The sequence below is a fragment of the Rattus rattus genome, chromosome 10 (genome assembly GCF_011064425.1).
Source record: "Rattus rattus isolate New Zealand chromosome 10, Rrattus_CSIRO_v1, whole genome shotgun sequence".
NCBI classification, from domain to species: Eukaryota; Metazoa; Chordata; class Mammalia; order Rodentia; family Muridae; genus Rattus; species Rattus rattus.
In genome coordinates this window covers 73,654,233-73,674,144 of record NC_046163.1, presented here as the reverse complement: position 1 = coordinate 73,674,144, position 19,912 = coordinate 73,654,233, and the positions used below count along the sequence as shown (strand labels likewise).

At 36.4% G+C, this 19,912-nt stretch overlaps 1 protein-coding gene across 1 annotated transcript in view; it reads left to right on the top strand.

The window, feature by feature from the left end:
• The first annotated feature begins 1,074 nt into the window (after positions 1–1,074).
• Positions 1,075–19,912, top strand: part of LOC116911503 (contactin-associated protein like 5-2-like) — a 193,946-nt gene continuing 175,108 nt past the window's right edge. The window contains exon 1 of the mRNA XM_032915490.1: positions 1,075–1,572. Coding sequence (XP_032771381.1) covers positions 1,491–1,572 — 82 coding nt within the window. The 5' untranslated portion in view covers positions 1,075–1,490. The remainder of the gene's footprint in view (positions 1,573–19,912) is intronic.

Sequence of the window (19,912 nt, the reverse complement as noted above, 5' to 3'; positions counted from 1 at the left end):
GTGGAGTAGCAGCATAGCTGGCAGCTGAGACCAAAGGCTGTCAGGAATTTGTAGTGTAAAATAAATCTGTGTGCTCAGTAATGCTGGGGAAGAGAAACAGGTAAGAGAGAGAGGCATCAAATTCCTCTGATGCGGAAAGATGCTAGACTCTAACTTGATTGTGTACTTCATATCATTACTGGTTCCTCATCTCATTAACATTTGGCAGGTTTCAAGGAGTATCACACTAAACACACAAGTTGATCTACAGCAAAGCAAGCAAGTCCCCAGATTCATACTAGAAGCTGAAGAAACACCACCTCTAATACAGAGCCCTGAGGAAGTATCCAAAGCCTTCTTTTCTATTTAAATGTAAATAGATGTAAAGCTTTTAAGAACCAACCATGGGCTCACACATGGCCCTGACGCCTATTTGTCTCTACTCATCCTCTAGTCCCTGCCTTTTAAAAATCATTTCTAATTTTTTTTCTTTTATCCCAGCGAAGCACCGCAGCTCATTTAGAATCCACAGCAGCAATTAGCTTGCAGTACTTGCCGAAGCACTGTGCCTACAGCAACAAAGGAGAGATGCAGATGTGGGAGATCAGAAAAGTGGAGAAAGATGCTATCTCTAAACAGCTAAACCAGAAATTCCAAAGATAAATACCAGTCAATAACTCATCCCTGCTGAAGAAATTGAATCCCACAATTCAAGCTTTCTTTGACTCTCCCCTGTGAAGTGTGTTAAAAGGTATTGGGCACTAGGTCATTGCCAAGCTCTCTATGAGAAAATCCCTCTTCGTAAGGCCTTTAGTCTTCACTTCAGCAGCATTGTTCGAAAATCTGATTTAAACGCCAACACTGACCCCTACTTTGGGAGGAAAAGAAAGAGAAGTGGTAAGTGCTTATGGATGCTGGGGTGAATGGATAGGAGAAAAGAGGGTAGGGCGGGGGTGGATGGCGGGGAAGAGGATCTTTTCTCTTTACTTTTCCAGCAAGTAGACTAAGCCTGTAACAGCGAGCCTGTTCTGGGGAGGCGCGCGCAAGCGACCAAGGACCGCCCAGGCTACTCTTAAAGCGAGCACAGTCCCATATCGGGAACAGTGGCTGCTAAACCTTGCAGAAAAGGAGCTGTCCGTCACCCTGGTGCTGAATCCCGCTCTAGTGACGGAGCAAAGTGCTTTAGGATTTGGTGGAGCTGGTCGCCAAGATCTGAACCTTTCAGAAAGGGAATCGCTAGTAAGAGCAGGCAGACAAGAACGGCAAACCCAGAAAGGGACAGTTGCAGGAACTGCCGATTTCAGCTCTGAGCTCCGAGGAAGCTCTGCCAGGGCTTCAGTGGAGGATCTGAGAAACAAGATGCAGTGAAGAAGAGTCGGTTCAAGGGTAGGTGGGAGGGCATAAGACTGTGTGAAGGAGAGGACAGAGTGTGAGAAAGGAGAGGAAACAAAAGGCAAGGTTGTGCCTACGAATTTTGGGAATAAATTGGAAGAAATCTCTCATTGGGAGAAATGGATTCTATTCTACGACTGACCAGCATTTTGACTTGGTTGCTCTCTGGCTTGTGGCACGTTGGATTAACAGCGACAAATTGTGAGTACTCAGAGCTGGGGGCAAAAAGATGAGGTGGGATTGGCGCTCCTCCGAATAAGGAACCACTTTCCGGCTGTATATGATCTGGTTAAAAGGAAAGATCAGAGGGGAAAAGCGTAACCAGTTTGGTCTGACCATTCCAATCATCTCAAAAGTTAGCAGAACTGTAATGAGCTTGATCTGCTACATTACCTTGCCCTTCTTTGGAATTTTAAAGATCCCTTAGCCTAGTGCTAGTTCCATGGTTCTTAACCTCAGTCAAGGATGTTGCAGAGGAGCTTCAGAGTGAGCCACTAAGATCTGTGCTAGCAGCAACTACAGCTCCCACCAATTGGAAAGTGCCCCCAAACAACTCTACCTCCACCTCCACCCTAAGTACATAGCTCTCCAATGCCTTTGTCATAAGGTCTCAGCTGGGGCATGTTGTAACCAATGGGCACCCAAGTAATGGGTTTTGGGAGTTGAGACTAAGAATTATAGCTCAAAGGTACTTACTCCAAGAGATCAACGGCTCCCTATTACAGCTGAGAGGAGTGAGAGCTTTACAACACACTCCACCCTCAAAATTCTGGTAGCTGCGAAGGAATAAGGAATATGCATTGCATTATCCATGTTTTGTCTCCAGCAACACTTAATAAGCAGGAATTTTTGAATCTGATGTATCTGTTTGTGAAACTTGAACAAATAGCTAAACCTGTGAGATGTTCAAGCTGCATTGCTCAGCTGCTTCTCTAGGCAGAGAAAAGGAAAATTTGCCTTCTTTGGGAACTCCCAAATGAGAAAAGATGCAATTAAGCCATCTGTGTTCCTTGCAAGGGTGACTTACCACAGTCTCTCAAGTTTCTGGATTTGTTCCTTCATTTTTTTCTTCCTACATTTGAAGCTCAGAAATATTATCCCAATTTGAGCAACATTATCTTACTACTGTAATTTGTATTATCATTTTTAAGAGGAAAAATGTTAGGAGACTAATTATAGAAGGTCCTGCTAACTTTTTCCTTAGAGGACCTTGTCCCAGAATTTGCACTGTAGAGGGCAGAAAGGTTGATATATGCTCAAAGTAGAGTCAGCGTTTCTGTGATCCAAAGATTGGAAAGCTCACAATCCATAATATTTGTTGTAATATTTTCTCAAAGTTTGTGTTTTAAAGAAAGACAAAGTAGGTTTCCCTGTCCTTGGTTTGGGTTAAACAAATAAATTATTTTATAGGAAATATTGAGGAAAGTTATATTCAGGTAAATAGAATTTTCTTTTCTACCTTCTTGTACTTCCTTTCTGCTTCCCTTTTCCTCCTCCAGTTTTTGCCCCTTTCTCCTTGATATTTTTCCCATGGTGCCCAAGAGAATGACCCAAGAGCTTTAGACAGGAAGTGAACTTTGCTACTGAGCTAGTTTCTCTACCTTCTGGAACACTAGAGGTCAGTGCTCTCCAATTAATGCAAAGGTGTGGCTCTAAACTGTTCTTTCCTCTAAGTACATTCCATTATCTAAAGAGAATGAATACTTTGAAGACCTTATAGGTGAGAGTGAGGAATACAGTGCAAGTGCATGACTTGGACTTCTTGAAGTATCACCCTTCTTGAAAGATTCCTTCTTGCAGCCATATTTTTCTGTAAATTAATTAGACTATAGTCAATGTATTTTAATTATGTACAGTAAACTAAATGGCATGAGTTTAAGATTTCAGTCTGTCATAGCCACAGTAGTTATAAAGCCTGCTCTGGGCATTTAAAAAGAAAGTTGGTGATAATGATCATGAGCATTTCCCAAGTGACCATTGCATTCCCCATTTTCAAATAAAAGAGTAGTTGAGTGCTGCTTGCGAAGTATCCTAGAGTTGATTTTCTTAAGAAATAGCTGTGTTTAGTGTACTGTGAAAACTAGAAACATTCACCAAACATACAGCCATGATTGATTATGAAACATATGCATATTAGTGGTTTTCAGAGCCTATAAGGCAAAACTCCTCAATGCAATTATGAATATTTCCCAGTTTCTCTAGGATGCTGCATACAGTTGTTGTGTATACCTTGGATTTGCTGAGAAACTGCTCCCACTTGTATACAAAAGATTCCTTTTAATTTGAGAAAGTCATTTTAAAGATTATTTTCATACATTTTAAGGAGTAACATCAGACTTGAAAAGAGATTGTGCGACCAAGTTCTTCCATGGTAGACAGTAATGGATATTAATTTGTAGGTGTGAGGTTTCTTAAAAAGTAACTTTTACTTGTCTGCTCTTTTCTGTAAGCACTTGCTGTTGCTGTTATTACTCTGTAGTGTGTTTATTGGTATATGTTTGGTTTTCTCATACTCTGCTTCAAACACAGGCATTCTACTTAACCAATTACAAATTATATAAGTTTCTAATTAAGCACTATGAAAGTAAAGTCAGACTAGAAGGATGCCAGCATAATATAGACAATACAATTCTGTGGTGAGAATGCAATTATCTACCAGTAATAAAATCCTATGGCAACTCTCTCTAGATTTTCAGGATATTAAAGAACTAGAGTGTTTCCTTTGGATAGATCCTGAGAGGATTATTTAAGTTTGAATATATATATATATATATATATATATATATATATATATATATATATATATATCCAACTCCTTTGACACAAGAAGCTATGGTATAACTTGGGAATCTGGTTAAATGAGATCATAATCAGTATCTAAGAAGTTCTTAACCTTATGATGCCTTAGACCAGAGAGGTTAAGAATTTTTCTTTCCAGCCTGCCAGTAAAATGTAGCCAGCAATTAAGATATGTTTACTCCAAAATTAACAGCAGCTAAGTCTCTTACTAATGCTATTATTGTAAGATTAGACAAGTTACATTTTTACCATGACATAGTAAGGTGTCCAGAAAAAAGGAGGACTGCATATGACACACACACACACAAACATATTGTTAATTTCTTTTTTAAAAGTAACACATTATATGATGCAATTTTTAATTTTAAAAAAGCTTTAATTTACCTGAAATTATTTTGAAAAGAACTAAGTACCTCCGAGAAGTTTATTGCTGCTTATAATTAGAGTCTCAGAGACATGTTACTGTGAAACACTCTATTCTAAATTTTTCTCACATGCTGAATTTCAAAAGATCTGTGAGATGTTCATCATGATAGGAATGTTATATAAGATTTTGAATTACCTGAAGGTGTTAACAAAGCAAATGGAAGAGCTATATGAACAACAATTTTGGTGCTCTTACAGGCTGGAGAATAGCTGTGCCATGTTTTCGGTGTCATCTACAATGATCAGAAATGAAGGCACACTACTCTACAGTTGGCAGAGTCTGGAAACACTCCCCGTTATTAAACTAGTTCATTTTGACCTTTAGTGATTGACAAGAAATCACTTTCCATTTCTTTCACTTAAGTCCTATATATGAAACAGATTAACATTTTGCATCTATAAAATATAAATTAAGAACTAGAGTAGAGATTTTTATAGTAAAGGAACAGACTTAGGGGATTAAAATCTAGTGGTACAAGTGTGCACTCACTGATGTTCTCATTTTAAGGCCTTCTCAGTTGTATTGGTACACAAAAGGTATTCAGTACTTTGAAATAAAGTTCTTTTCTGGAGACACAGTATGTCCATATTCTACATACAGCACAATTAATTTATACATTACATCATGTAGCACACACTGGCTATATACATCATGCTGACACAGTCTACAAGTGTGTAAATTATATTGGTTCGTATCAGCAAAATAAGAAACAGTTATTAAGGAGTTTATAATTAACGTTGGACACCATGAATTCTGGAACCCTAAATTGGGGATTGATTTGGCGACCTAACTTCCTCTATTGTCTGCTATGTGGAAGTAGAACTTCTAGAGTTGGGTGCAGTGGTTTGATGTTTATAACTAGTAATTGATCTTCCATCATCAATTTGAATGTCTGTATGTTGTCTACTTGACTTTCTGCATATTCATGGGAGTGTGTTAATTCTACCTGTTTCCTGTACCAGCTTAAGTGATTGGGCTTTTCAAGGTGATTCCAACAATGGTGAAGACAGGGAAAAATGCCAACACATTGTGTGCATATCATTTTAACAGCTTACTCTTGAGGCAGAAATATCAACCTTAAGAAATTCCAAAGTTCATGACAGTTTAGAGAACTATACAGGGCTCATAAGGTAGGTCAGTGACTAAAATGTATGTCATGTAACAGTGAGGGCCTGAGTTTGAATCTCTAGAACTGACAAAAAGCAAGAAGTGGTATTATACGTATGTAACCATAATGTCCTTAATGCATGTAACCTCCACACATGCACAGAGTTATGTGTATGACTCTGCCCAACAAAGGAACATACCCAAGAATCATATACATATCTACAAATTCATATCTATACACATTTCATATGAATATACACCTATCACACAAATATCACACACAGACACAAATATACAGATACATACATACATACATACATACATACATACATACATACATGCATACATATCATACAACACCGAAAGAAATAAATCAGTTTATAGAAAAATATTTAATAAGTGTTCTTTTGCCACTGTGCCTGAGTATCTTTCTTTATACTCCCCTGCAAATATCCCTGGCCTTCATTCTTTCTATTTCTGTGAGGTAATATAGCTTATGCATTGTGGATGTATTTTCCTGAGCTCATTGGTGCACAGAAGGTGTAGACAATTTGAGTGTCTTGTGGATTTCAGCTCTGATTTGTTATACTGTTTGCACTGTCACCAAATAAGATGATGTTTTCCAGCAAAAACTGTTGCACCACAGGCTCGATCATCCCCCTATAGGATACTTCAGGATAATTACCTAGTTTCATTGCGCCCTACCCTCTGTCTCTAAATTACTATTCTTTGATTCCACCAATTCACAAAATCTATACTTATGGGGAATATTTTCCAGTTCATGGAAATTGGTCATACAGAGTTCATTAGGAGAGACACTAAAGAGACTCTGACAGAACCCAGCGGAGGACAGACTGTCCAGGTAGAAATAGTACATATGAAGAAGAGCAGGATTGGGGTTGGGGATTTAGCTCAGTGGTAGAGCGCTTGCCTAGGAAGCTGGGTTCGGTCCCCAGCTCCGGAAAAAAAAAAAAAAGAAGAGCAGGATATTCTGAGTGGAAGTAAGAGAGAAATCAAGCATGTTAAGGTTATCAGAAATAACTCTCTTCTCTGTATAATGTCTGAGTGCCTGACAATCACAATTGTGATTTACTTTTTTTCCTTCTTTGGGTTTACTCTCACCACCTCCTGCCTTCAGCTGTCCTTTCACTGTACCTTCTTTCTTTTCTTATTTCCTCCCTCCTTTCCTTGCTTTCTTCTCAATGTTCTCTCCTCCTGTTCTTCCTCCCCTCCTCTGCTTGATTCATTTGCCTTTTACTGAGAAACAGTTTACATGTTGTGGCCTAAGCTAATGATTTTACAGTTACACCTAGAGGAGCAGAGTCTCAGGAGATCAGTAGGAATTCGAGTAGCTCAGCAACAAGTGACCAGTGATGTGCAAAAAGTGTAGAAATTTTATCTTAAACACTCAGACAAATTTGAATTTAGCTTGATGTTATATCATTGTTCATGATTAAAATATTTTCCTTAAATCTTTAATTAAAATTGAAGAGCCAAGTGTATTCTTAAGTGAATAGGAGAGTGTCAGGGCACATGCTCTCCTTTTTGTCTCTCTCTGTGTTTGTGCCTTCCAAGATTACTGTATTAGAGAGAAGGCCAGTGTCTTTATCTCAGAACAATACCTTGCTTCATTTTTCATTATCCACTGTTACTTTCTTTAACCTATGGATTATGGTCAAATAAAGTTTGAAAGAAAAAAGATGTAATTCAAAATACATGAAGACCCACCAACATTGCAATGTAGAGAAAAGGAGCTTTAAGAAGGTGCTATTCCTAAGAATGCTTTCCCACTGCACCTAGATGTGTGATGCCTCCACTATAGTCATCTGGAAGAGCAGATTACCACTTCCTCTCCACTGACTTTTTTCACACTGAGCCTTGGAGGCAGCCTAGTCTGGGATCCACAAGACTAAGTTCTTTCTAATAAGGAGGCAATTGAGAGAAATTAGCACTCCTCATTTTACAGTCATTGCCAATTACAACTATGTCAATAGATTAGATTGGCGGATCACTAGAGAGAGAAGTAGTATTAACCAATGTGTCTTTATAAGGATTTCAAACATGCACCCCAACGTTAACAGTTGATGAGGTTTTACTTTGTTCCCTATGACAGCCATATAGAAAAGTGGTATTGTCCTTTTGCTGGGTATGTGCTAGCTTGGCTAGATAGGAAACTGAATCAAGATTACATCTTATATATGGATTGCCATGAGATGTCAACCCACTTTCCATGGTTTAAATCATATATATATATATATATATATATAATTATAGAATGATACATATCATTAATATATATTAATATAATGATATAAATATCATAATATATATTATATATTATATATATTATATTTTGCCCACAACTGTATAAAACAACTTATGCTAAATTGTAAAGAACCTCTCCCACATTTCTAAAGGATAACATTGTTATGTAGCATTATCTACTCAAAAAAGTTACCCAAACCACTGATTTAATCTTTCTACCACCTCTTCCTGATCAGGACGAACCTGTCAAAAATGACACTCTAGCTTGCACTCTCAGTGTCTACTATCCATCTGTGATGAATTTAATTCTGATTATTAACTTGATAAGATTTATAATCATCATGGAAACAAACTTCCAGTCATACCTTTGAAGAATTACTAGACTATGTTAATTGAGATGGTAAGACTCACTTCAAATATGCATGACATCTTCTCATCAACTAGATTCCTAGACTGAGTAAAAAGGAGAAAGTGCACTAAGCCTCAGTGATCACTGCCCTGCTTCCTAATTAAGGATCCCATGTGACCAGCTGCCTCACCATCTCCATGTCTTTCCTACCATGATGAACTGTGACATGAAACTATGGGTTCAAATAATTCCTTCCTTCTCAAGTTGCATTTGTCAGGTTTAGATTACAGCCACAGAATATAAAGTGAAATAGTTTGTCTCACCTATTTTAGGCTCATGGAAAAGTCTTCTAACTAGAGTTTCAAGAGCTGTAGGATGTGTACTGTGTGGAGAACTCATTCATTGACATGCAAATCCTTTACTCTTAAACATGGAGCACTCTTCACAAACCCATGCCATAGAATAAGGCAAGTGTTTATCTGCTGATGAATACTGATTATGATTATATGGGAGGGTAAAAATTAAAAACTTCTATCCAATTTCATGTTTGTTTATCCTGGGCCAAGTACACTGGACGTTCATGTCTGATGCCACAAAACATTCATCTGATAATGAGAAATCGCCCTTATAGCAGCTTGCTCTCACCATTAACTTAGTGAGCATTAGACCAATAAATTCTCTGCTAAAATTTCAAGTTCCCATGAGATTTATTGCTTGTATCTTATTTTTTCTGTTTCTGCCTTGACTGTTTTGCATATGCTTCCTCTGGCCTAGGGAATCTAAGAAAAACATTGTCCAATGTTCAGTGTCTTTTCCTTGGGGCCATCCCTCAGTTCTTTTTAAATTCTTACAGACAAGAAAGGTCTTTGATTATCCTGACTGTTAACAACAAAGCAATAAACAAATATTTGTTTTGTTCTTTAATAACATCATGTAAATGAGTAATTCCATAAATAATTACATGTATTTCAAAAGTAGAGTATTTTCATTTTCTAGAGGAAATTTATATAGAATTTCATCATTTAAAATAAATTACAAAGCGCTACTTTGGAGAAAATGGAGCAAGACTGCTCAGAATTTTATGTTACAGCATGTCCTTTCTCTTCTGATTCTTCAAGGAGGAGTCTTGTGATGTTCATCACTTTTTAATAAAATCTCTCCCGCTTCTTCCTCTTTCTTTTTGTGCTTGTGTGTGTTTTAGTGTGAACTCATGGAGAGCAGAAGATAATACTGATGTCAGTCCTCATCTTCTGCCATGTGTGAGACAGATTATATCACCATTGCCTATACCAGGGTCACTGATCTGTGTGATTACAGGATTCTCCAGTCTTTTTATCCTATCTTTCTATAGTTAATATGGGACTGTACATGTGCTATGATCTCTAACCTTAGTTGGTTTATGGGAACTTAAATAAGTTATCAGACTTCCTTAACAAGTGTTGGCCAATGTGTGCAATTTCCCTAGCCCTATATAATTCTTATTCAATTTCATAATTACATGCTAAATAATCATATTTTCAAGTTATAAAAAGGAGGATAGAAGCTGATACTATTCAAACAGCTATTTCCTGACTGGGTTGGAGCACTAAGTCCACTATGGTATCACAAGACAGTACCTATTGGCAATAGTAGTGAGAGTCTGGTATGGTTACTAATATGATCTCTGCCTGAAGTCATGTTGAATAATTAGGTACCATTTTCTGAGGTCATGTATGTTTATGTGGAGAGGAATAATATTTTATCATGCTATGTGCATTGTATTCTGATCATGCAAGGATATTCAGCATATTGCCTTGCATAATAGCCCTTTATAATAGTTGCCTAATAACAATAAATTCTGGCACTCTCATCTATACAGTAGGATCCTCTAGCGAGCAATAAAGTATTTTATATTTCATATATCCAGAAGTGAAGCTCCTATTTTTAATTTTACTGAACAGGAAATCTGATTTTCTCTTGTTGCTATCTATATGTGTCATCTTATTGGCATTTACTGATCTGTAAAAATAGCAGTTTGTCAAAAAAAAAATGCCTCCTCACCTTTTTCTCTTTAGTTTGTAGTCAGGAACTATTTTTATGAGAAGGAATTATCTTGTAAAGGCCGTTGAATCATCCACCTACATCCCAGGCCTCCCCTTGGGACCTCTTCAAAAGAAAAGGTCTCATGAGAGCTATGATTAAATTGTCCATATTTAGCACAGTGAATATCAAAATAACTACTTGATAAAACTGAAGCACAGACAAATTTAAGGAATCTCTAGGCAAAGCAGCAAGTCCTCATCCAGTACATAGGGCACACCCCTTTTTGTCACACACCTCTTTATATTTGGTGTAAAAAAGCAAGAATGCCCCAGTGCTGCCTTCCATTGGCCAATGGGATTAGAAGAAGTGAAAAGCAAATTAAATAAAATTGTTGCAAATCTGGATTTGGCTGTGGTCATTGTTTCTGATTTAAGTGCTGTTTTTTATCACATACTTAGTGCTCACTCTAAGTAATATCCTTCAGAACACCTATCCAATTAGATCTTTATTGTCCTTACTCTTCTCTTTAGGGAACTCCCAAGGCCTTATGTTATAATTTGTCTGAATCTAGTATATCTATTATAGTTTAATATAGTATATGTTTTTGATATGTTATTCAACTTAATGTGATATAGGAACACATGTATGTAATTTTGTGAAGGTGGTGAGATATGTGTGTAGGGTATATACTTTTCCATGTGGGTACAGGAGTATGAAGTTTTATGCTCATAATTCACCACAAGGTGTAGAGGACAATATGGACATTAATATTTTCTTCAAACTTTTTCCATTTTATTTTTGTTACATTGATTCCTTAAATAAACCTGGAGCTCAATGATTTGGTTATGCTGAATGTCCATACTCCTGGTGCTGGGTTATGGACATGGACTTTTGCACCTAGGTTTTATGTGTAGTAGATTCAAACACAAGTCCTCATGCTTTGGTGGCAATAACTTACAAGATTAGCCATCTCTGCACCATATGTGTCTTATTTTTCGATGCAATATTAGTTTTATAAAATGGTAAATATACCTAGTATGCACATGGGCTTTTTTTCATAAACCACATGTTCTGGTGACTGCCAAGGTTTATTATTCCTCAAAGTCAACATTGACTCAAGTATCACTTTTGTGAATATTTACCTCTTCAGATAAATAATTGAAATGGGCATTTGGTGAAATTAATGTCTATTAATTTTCTGAAAGTGTTTTACCAAGAGGATGGAAGGCGTGGAATCATGGCTTGTGCTCTGACTTAGAGCCTGCCTTATATCCTGATTTATTACAGTTATATTTCTAACAACAGAATGTAAATTTTGAATATACTAAACTTAACATTTTAGTAATAATACAGAAAGGTGATATTGCTTAAATATGTGGAAAATAAATCTAGCCTTGGTTCCTGAATACTGTGGCATTGGTCTTTATTTTGGATAAAGTTAGTTTTCAGGAAAACATTGGACAAATCCAATAATGACACAGTGAATACGGTCACCTAATGAGTCCCATTGGTTTATGACACTTATTTGTTTTATCATACAGTCTCATAAAATGTTTTATGGTTATATGAGTTGGAGTGTATGTATTTATGTTTGTATGTCTGTGTGACTGTATGGTGTGTGTTTGTGTGTGTATGTGGGGGGATTTTATCATTGTATGTGCATGTATATGCACATATCTCTATGTGCGTAAGTATGTTAAACAGTGTTCATTTCTTTAATTTGAGAAGTCAAAACTTGTGGACTCAGAAGTAAAAGCAGTTTCTGCCAAGCTGACAACCTGAGTTCTATCCCTGAAACCCACACTATGGAAAGTAAAAAACAATTCCTTCTAATTTTCCTCTGACCTTTCACACACATGCAGTGGCATGTGAGCATATACATAAAAATAAAATAATCAATTTAAAAAGAAGTACTTGCGTCACCTGCTTTCTTTGCTGTGGTGACAAGATGCCTACAAGAAGCAAATTAAAGAAGAGAGGACTTTGCTTAGAGTATCACCCCAACAAAATGAACCAGATGTGGCAAAAGCTATTTGCATGATGGCAGAAGTATGTGTCTGTGACCTCTTATCTTCACATTCTAGTGAGACAGGAGTAGATAATGGACAAGAATAAAATCAGATCATTAAAAGGCACTTCTCCACCAAAAATCTGTATTCTAAAGGCTTCAATGCTTTCCCAAAATGCCAGCAGTCACTAGCTTATCATTTTATATGTGCATAAGAAAGCATGTTGGGATATTTTGCGCGTGTGGAGAGCATAAAATGACTTTTCAGAAGCTGATTTTCTCTTTTGATCTATCTAATCTATCTATCTATCTATCTATCTATCTATCTATCATCCATCTGTCTGTCTATCTATCTATCTATCTATCTATCTATCTATCTATCTATCTATCTATCTATCTACCTATCTACCTATCTATGTATCTATTTTCCTTAGCAGAGGTTTTCTTGCTGCTTTGACATTGCACTACTTATTCCAATTTACCAGTTCACAAGCCTCTAGGTGAATATCATGTCTCCATGCCCACATCTGTGGTAACATTAGGATAACAGATATGTTTCATCAACTCTTGCTATTTAGAAATATTGAATTCTGGACATCAGGACTGAGTGGAAAGTGCTTTTCTCTTGCCTAGTATTTGATACTCAAGCCATACATTATTGCATGCTTTATTTTAGACAATTATATGTGTATATATATGTGTATGCATGTATATATGTGATATAGATTTTGATTGTTTTGTATTATTCTTGACATCATCTTGTTTATCAATTCTGAGTCCAGAATGACACTGTATTCACTGAAAATATTTAAATTTAAAAAGGAAACTCAAGTCATCAGATATAAAGCTATTATGTTCAATTAGAAATAATTTTCTTCTAATAAATGAATAGGAATATTTAGAAACATTTATTAAATTAATTTACTTATGTTTTCACACATTATATTTTCTATGTTGTGTACATTTCTCCCATGCTCTCTTATACAATGTGTTCCTCTTTGCCCCTCCCTCATACCCCTCTACAAAATTTTACTTTAATTTTATGTCATTTATACATGTGGGGCTTTATACATCTGGAGTCAGAAAGGTGAGGTACTCATTTTTTTTCTGAGTCTTACTTAATTGATTTGACATGACTATGTCCCGGTAAGTCATTTTTGCCTGCAAGTGACATAACTTCATCATCTTTATGATTCCAAAAAATTCTACTGTTCATGTATATAACATTTTTATCACATCTTCATTTTTAGTTAATGAGATTGGTTTTATAATTTACCTATTTGGAATAGAGCTAATCAATATTACTGTGCATATACTCTTGTAATAGGTTGATTTCTGAATATCCACTTATTGTATAGGTTGGCCAAAGAGAAGCTCGAAAAACCCAATCAATAAGTTGTCAAATGAAAAAACATTTCTCTCAAAGGGAATAAACATGTGAAAAGAAAACCATCAACTTTGATAGCCAATCAAGAAATGCAAATCAAATATGCATTGAGATTCTGTGTAACTCCAGTCTGAATGGCTGTCACCAAGAACAAAAATGGCAAATGCTGGTGAGGATGTAGATGGAAGAGAACTTTGTATCCATGCTTGTGGAAAGTATGAAAAGCTAAAGCTGCTACAGATATGATATAAATATTTAGAGTTCTCAATAAACTAACAATTCACGGTACATGTTAGCATCTATGGTTGTCACAGTCAGGGACTTGATCCTTGAAGCAAGTGAGTAACTAGCTCAGGGTTAATAGTGAAATCTTATAGTACAGAAGTTATCAGAGATTACCTCACCTTAAAAAAAAAGTGTTAAAATATAAGTTCACATTTTTCTCTGTATTATCCTATATTGGGTGAAAAATCAAAAGATGTTTGTTTGCAACATCTAGCTTCATATAAAGAGTATTAAAATGGCAAATTGAAGGAATAATTTTGTTATATACTTTTTATTTCACTTTTATGTATTTATGTTGTGGTAAAAATTAAAGAGGATCATTTGTTACCAGTTCCCACAAGCCAGATCTGCTCACTTTAGCTGCTACACTACCATCCAGTCCGCAATCCACACTCTCTCCTGTATGTCTCCATTTTAGCTGCCCTCTCTGCGTGGTCCCCTAGGTTGTAATTACCAGGCTTGGTGCACACACAAACACACACATACACACACACACACACACACACACACACACACACACATACACAGACACACACACACACACACAGACACACACACACACACACACACACACACATACACAGACACACACACACACACGCAAATCTCATTCTGCGGGAATTTCGAGTTCTCACTCTGCTCGGACAACAAAACCAGATCCGCACACTCCAACTGCCTCTCAGTCATTTCTTTCATACACTGTCCTTTGGCCCAGTAAAATCAAAGCTTCAAAAACTTTTAATTTAGCAGTTACATTTAAATGTCACAATTCATCCACACAATAAATTCACTGCCAATTGACAAAAATATAAACTGCCCACCTAGACAAGATAAAATCAATCTAGTTCACTTAAATCTGAGCCTTTTTTCTCTAGACTCCATTTTGATTTACTCCTTTCTTCTCTCTCTGCCTTACAAAAACATGGTCCCTACCTTACTCTCTACTGTCTAGTCATGTATCGCCTTGACATCAACCTACACCTCACCCTTTCTGTTTAATTAAAAAAAAACCTTTTATCTCAAATGAAAGCTGTGCACAACTATTACCATTGAAAAGCATCAAAATGACTATGTTTTCTCAAAGTCAATAAATTAGTCTTCAACTCTGACAGAAATCCGAGAATGACTAATGTTACCTGAAATTATGAGAAATACAAAACATAGCTGCTTGCCTAGAGGCTGTCTCACCACAATTGGAAGAACTCCATTGATGATCAATTTCTTTGTAGAATTCAAGGAGGGGTATTGTCAGGAGCAGACAGGTCCCTAGTCAAATAATCTTTAATAAACAAACATCCATAAACATCATATTCTGTGGACTTCTGATGCTTTGAAGACCATCTATCTATGCAAAGGTTTCTGAACTGTTAGGCCTTGACTACTGTCTCTGCCATTTCTAATTTAATTATCTTAAAACACTCTTTTAATTACTCAGAACCATGAGTTTGTTATCTGGCTCTTAACTTGTATTGTTAATCATCTAAAAGCAGTTTATAATCATATTTATAGGATTGGGTCTAAGCCTTGTACTTTTAAAAACTTTGTAACAAGTAAGTTTTATACTAAAGTAAAGATATGACAGTAACTTAGTTACCAAATGATATTATGGCTATATAAATCAATCTACCTAATTCCTCCATGTTAAATTATGATCATTTCTAAATTCCGCATAAAACCAACCTTAGAATAACCACTTTCAGCACACCAAAGTCCAGGGAATCAGGGCAAAACTCTTCAATGACTTCTTCAAGCTGTACATGGGCATTGAGATATATTTGAGGTTATAGGGGGTAGGAAAAATGGGGAAGTGAAAGGCCTTAGGAAGTCCACATAATAATTGTTGTGACCTCTGATGACTGTCTTGATTGGATCTGGTTGAATCTTCCTGAGATCAGGAATCCAAGCTGGCCAGTTTCGGCATTCTGATGACAAGCTTCACCACAGCTATACATTCTGCAATATATAAATCTCAAAACCAAATTTTAGCATCATCAAGATAACTTTTTGTTTTATTCTCTTGAATCTAGTATTTCAGGAGGCCTCCCTTTATCACATGTGACCCATATAACTCTAAAAGACATCTGGAGCCTAATCATCTTTTTTAAAAACACAAAGACAAAACCGTTCTCCCAAAATATTGTTTGCTTTTGTCTGTAACCAGAAAAGCTTGTACCTTGTATTCTCTCCCAGAGGAATAATATAACAAGACTCAAAATCACACCCATTGTGAAAATTAAAACTATCCTTAAAAGAAGAAGTAAGCTAAACAATAGTGAATGAGCCTGTTTAGGATTTCTTATCTGTCATACCAGGAAATTAACCCAAAATTCCTGTGGTGCTCACATTAAGTGAACCTAAGCATCTTGATCTCCTTCCTCCTTTCTCTGACTTACAAATACTTTGTCCCAGTCCCACTCTCTACTATCCAATCATGCATCACCTTGACTTCAATCTACATATTTACATGTCAAATATAATCCCATTTCCCCCTCTACCATAAACCTCTCCTCTCCCTGTTTCTATGAATATACACCCATGCCCACCCATCCACTCCCACCTCAACACCCTGGCATTCAACTACACTGGAAAAACAAGCCTTCACAGGATAAAGAGCTTTTCCTCCTGTTGATGCTAGACAATGCCAACCTGTGCTACATATGCAACTGGAGCCATGGGTGCATCCATGTGTACTCTTTGGTTGGTGGTTTAGACTCAGGAGATCTGGAGGGGAAAGGTCTGGTTAGTTGATTTTGTTGTTCTTCCTATGGGATTGCAAACCCCTTTAGCTCCTTCAATCCTTTCTCTAACTCCTCCATTATGGTCTAGGTGCTTAGACTGATGGTTAGCTACAAGCATCCTCATCTGTATCAGTAAGATGTTCAAATCAGGTTCCTGTCTGCAAGCACTTCTTGGTATCAGTAATAGTGACTGGGTTTGGTGGATGAATATGGGATGGATCCCCTGGTGGGACAGTCTCAGAATGACATTTCCTTTAGTCCCACTCTTTCTCCCTATATTTTCTCCCAGGAGTATTTTGTTCTGCATTCTAAAAATAATTGAAGCATCCACATTTTGGTTTTCCTTCTTGTTAAGCTTCACATAGTCTGTGAATTATTTACTGGGTATTCCTGGATTTGGGGATAATAACTACTTATCAGTGAGTGCATACCATGTGTGTTCTTTTCTGACTGGGTTACCTAACTCAAGATGATATTTTCTAGTGCTATCAATCTGCTGAAGAATTTCATGTGGTCATTGATTTTAATTGATGAGTAGTACTCCAATGTGTAAATGTACCACATTTTCTGTATCCATGCTTCTTTTGAAGGACATCTGGGTTCTTTCCAATTTCTGGCTATTTTAAATAAGGCTGCTATGAACATAGTGGAACATGTGTCCCGTTATATATTGGAACATCTTTTGGGTATATTCCCAGGGGTGGTATAGCTGGGTCCTCAGGTAGCACAATGTCCAATTTTCTGACAAACCACCAGAATGATTTCCACAGTGGTTGTACCATGTTTCAGTGCTACGAACAGTGGAGGAGTATTCCTCTTTCTACACATCCTTACCACTGGTATGAAGTGGAAATGTAGAGTAGTTTTGATTTACATTTCCCTGATGGATAAGGATGTTGAACATTTTTTAGATGCTTTGCGGCAATTCAATATTCCTCAATTGAGAATTGTTTGTTTGGCTCTCTATCACATTTCTAATAGGATGATTTGGTTCTCTGAAGTCTAATGTCTTTAATTCTTTGTATATATTAGACATTAACATTCTATCAGATATAGGATTGATTAAGATCCTTTCCCTACTCATTGGTTAATATTTTGTTCTAATGACAGTGTCCTTTGTCTTACAGCAGCTTTGCAATTTAATGAGGTTCCATTTGTCCATTCTTGATCTTAGAACATAAGTCATTGGTGATCTGTTCAGGAAATTTCCCCTCAGTCTATGTGTTCAAGGCTCTTCTACACTTTCTCTCCTATTAGTTTCAGTATACCTGGTTTGATCTGGAGGTTTTTTATACACTTTGATTTGTTCTTTGTACATGGAGATTAATTTGTATTCTTCTATATTGCTGATCTCCAGTTGAACCAGTACCATTTGTTAAAATGCTGTCTCTTTTCCACTACATGTTTTGAGCTGTGTTGTCAAAGATAAAATGACATTGGGTTTGTAGGTTCATTTCTGGGTCTTCAAATCTATTCCATTGATCTACCTCCATGTTTCTGTACAAATACCATAAAGTTTCTATCATTATTGCTCTGTAATAGTGCTTGAGATCAGAGATGGTGCTTCCCCTGGAAGTTTTGTGTTATGATTGAAGATAGTTTTTACTTTCCTGGGTTTTTGTTATTCCAAATGAATTTGAAAATTTCTCTTTCAAACTGTATGAAGAATTGAGTTGGAAATTTTTAATGGGCATTGCATTGAATCTGTAGATTGCTTTCAGCAAGATAGGTTTTTACTGTATTAGCCCTGTCAGTCTATGACCAAGGGTTATCCTTTCATTTTCTGAGATCACCTTTGATTTCTTTCTTAAAAGACTTGAAGTCCTTGTCATACAGATCATTCACTTGCTTGTTTAGAGTCACAACCATGTGTTTTATATTATTTGTGATTTTATGATGGCTGACATTTCCCTAATTTCTTTCTCACCCTGTTTATCCTTTGAGTAAAGGAAGACTACTGATTTGTTTGAATTAATTTCATATCCAGCCACTTAATTGAAGTTGTTTATCAGGTTTAGTTCTATAGCAGAATTTGGTGGTCACTTTACTATATTATTATATTATCTTCTAAGAGTGATATTTTGACTTCTTCCATTCCAATTTGAATCCTATGACAAGCTTTTTTGTCTAATTACTCAGGATAGGAATTCAAGTAGTATTTTGAATTGGCAGGGAGAGTGGAGGCAGCCTTGTTTAGTTCCTGATTTTCATGAGATTACTTCAATTTCCTTTCATTTAGTTTGATGTTGACTACTAGTTTGCTGTCTATTTCATTTATTATGCTTAAATATGTGCATAGGATTCTTGATAATTCCAAGACTTTTAGCATGAAGGGGTGTTTAATTTTGTCAAATGTTTTCTCAGCATTCAATGAGATGATCATGTGTTTTTTTTTCCTTGATTTTGTTTATATAGTAGATTTTATTGAGGGATTTCTGTATATTACATCATCCCTGCATGCCTGGGATGAAGCCTACATGATCACATTGAATGATTGTTTTGATGTGTTCTTTTATTTGGTTTTCAAGAATGCAAATGCTCATATTGAGTATTTTTGCATCAGTATTATGAGGGAAATTGGGCTGAAGTTCTTATTTGTTAGACCTTTTTGTGGTTTAGGTATAAGCATAACTGTAGCTTCAAAGAACGAATTGGGTAGTGTTCCTTCTGTTTCTAATTTGTGGAATATTTGAAGAGTGTTATTAGATTTTCTTTGAAGGGCTGATAGAATTCGGCACTAAAACCCACCTGGTCCTGAACTTTTTGTGGTTGGGAGACTTTTAGTGACTGCTTCTATTTCATTAGGTGTTATTGGACTCTTTATGTGATACTGTTTTAACCAAAGTTTTCTAGTATCTCTCTAGAAACGTGTCTATTTCCTGTATTTATTCCAGCTTTGTGGAACATAGACTTTTGTAGTTGGATCTGATAATTTTTTTTAATTTCCTCAGTTTCTGTTGTTATGTGCCCCTTTTCTTTTCTGACTTTTTTTTTAATTTGGATACTGTCTCTGTGCCCTCTGCGTATTCTGCCTAAGGGTTTATCTATCTTGTGGATATTCTTTAAGAACCAGCTCCTGGATTTGTTCTTTGTATAGTGCTTTTTGTTTCTACTTGGTTGATTTTAGCTTTGAGATTGATTACTTCATGCAGTC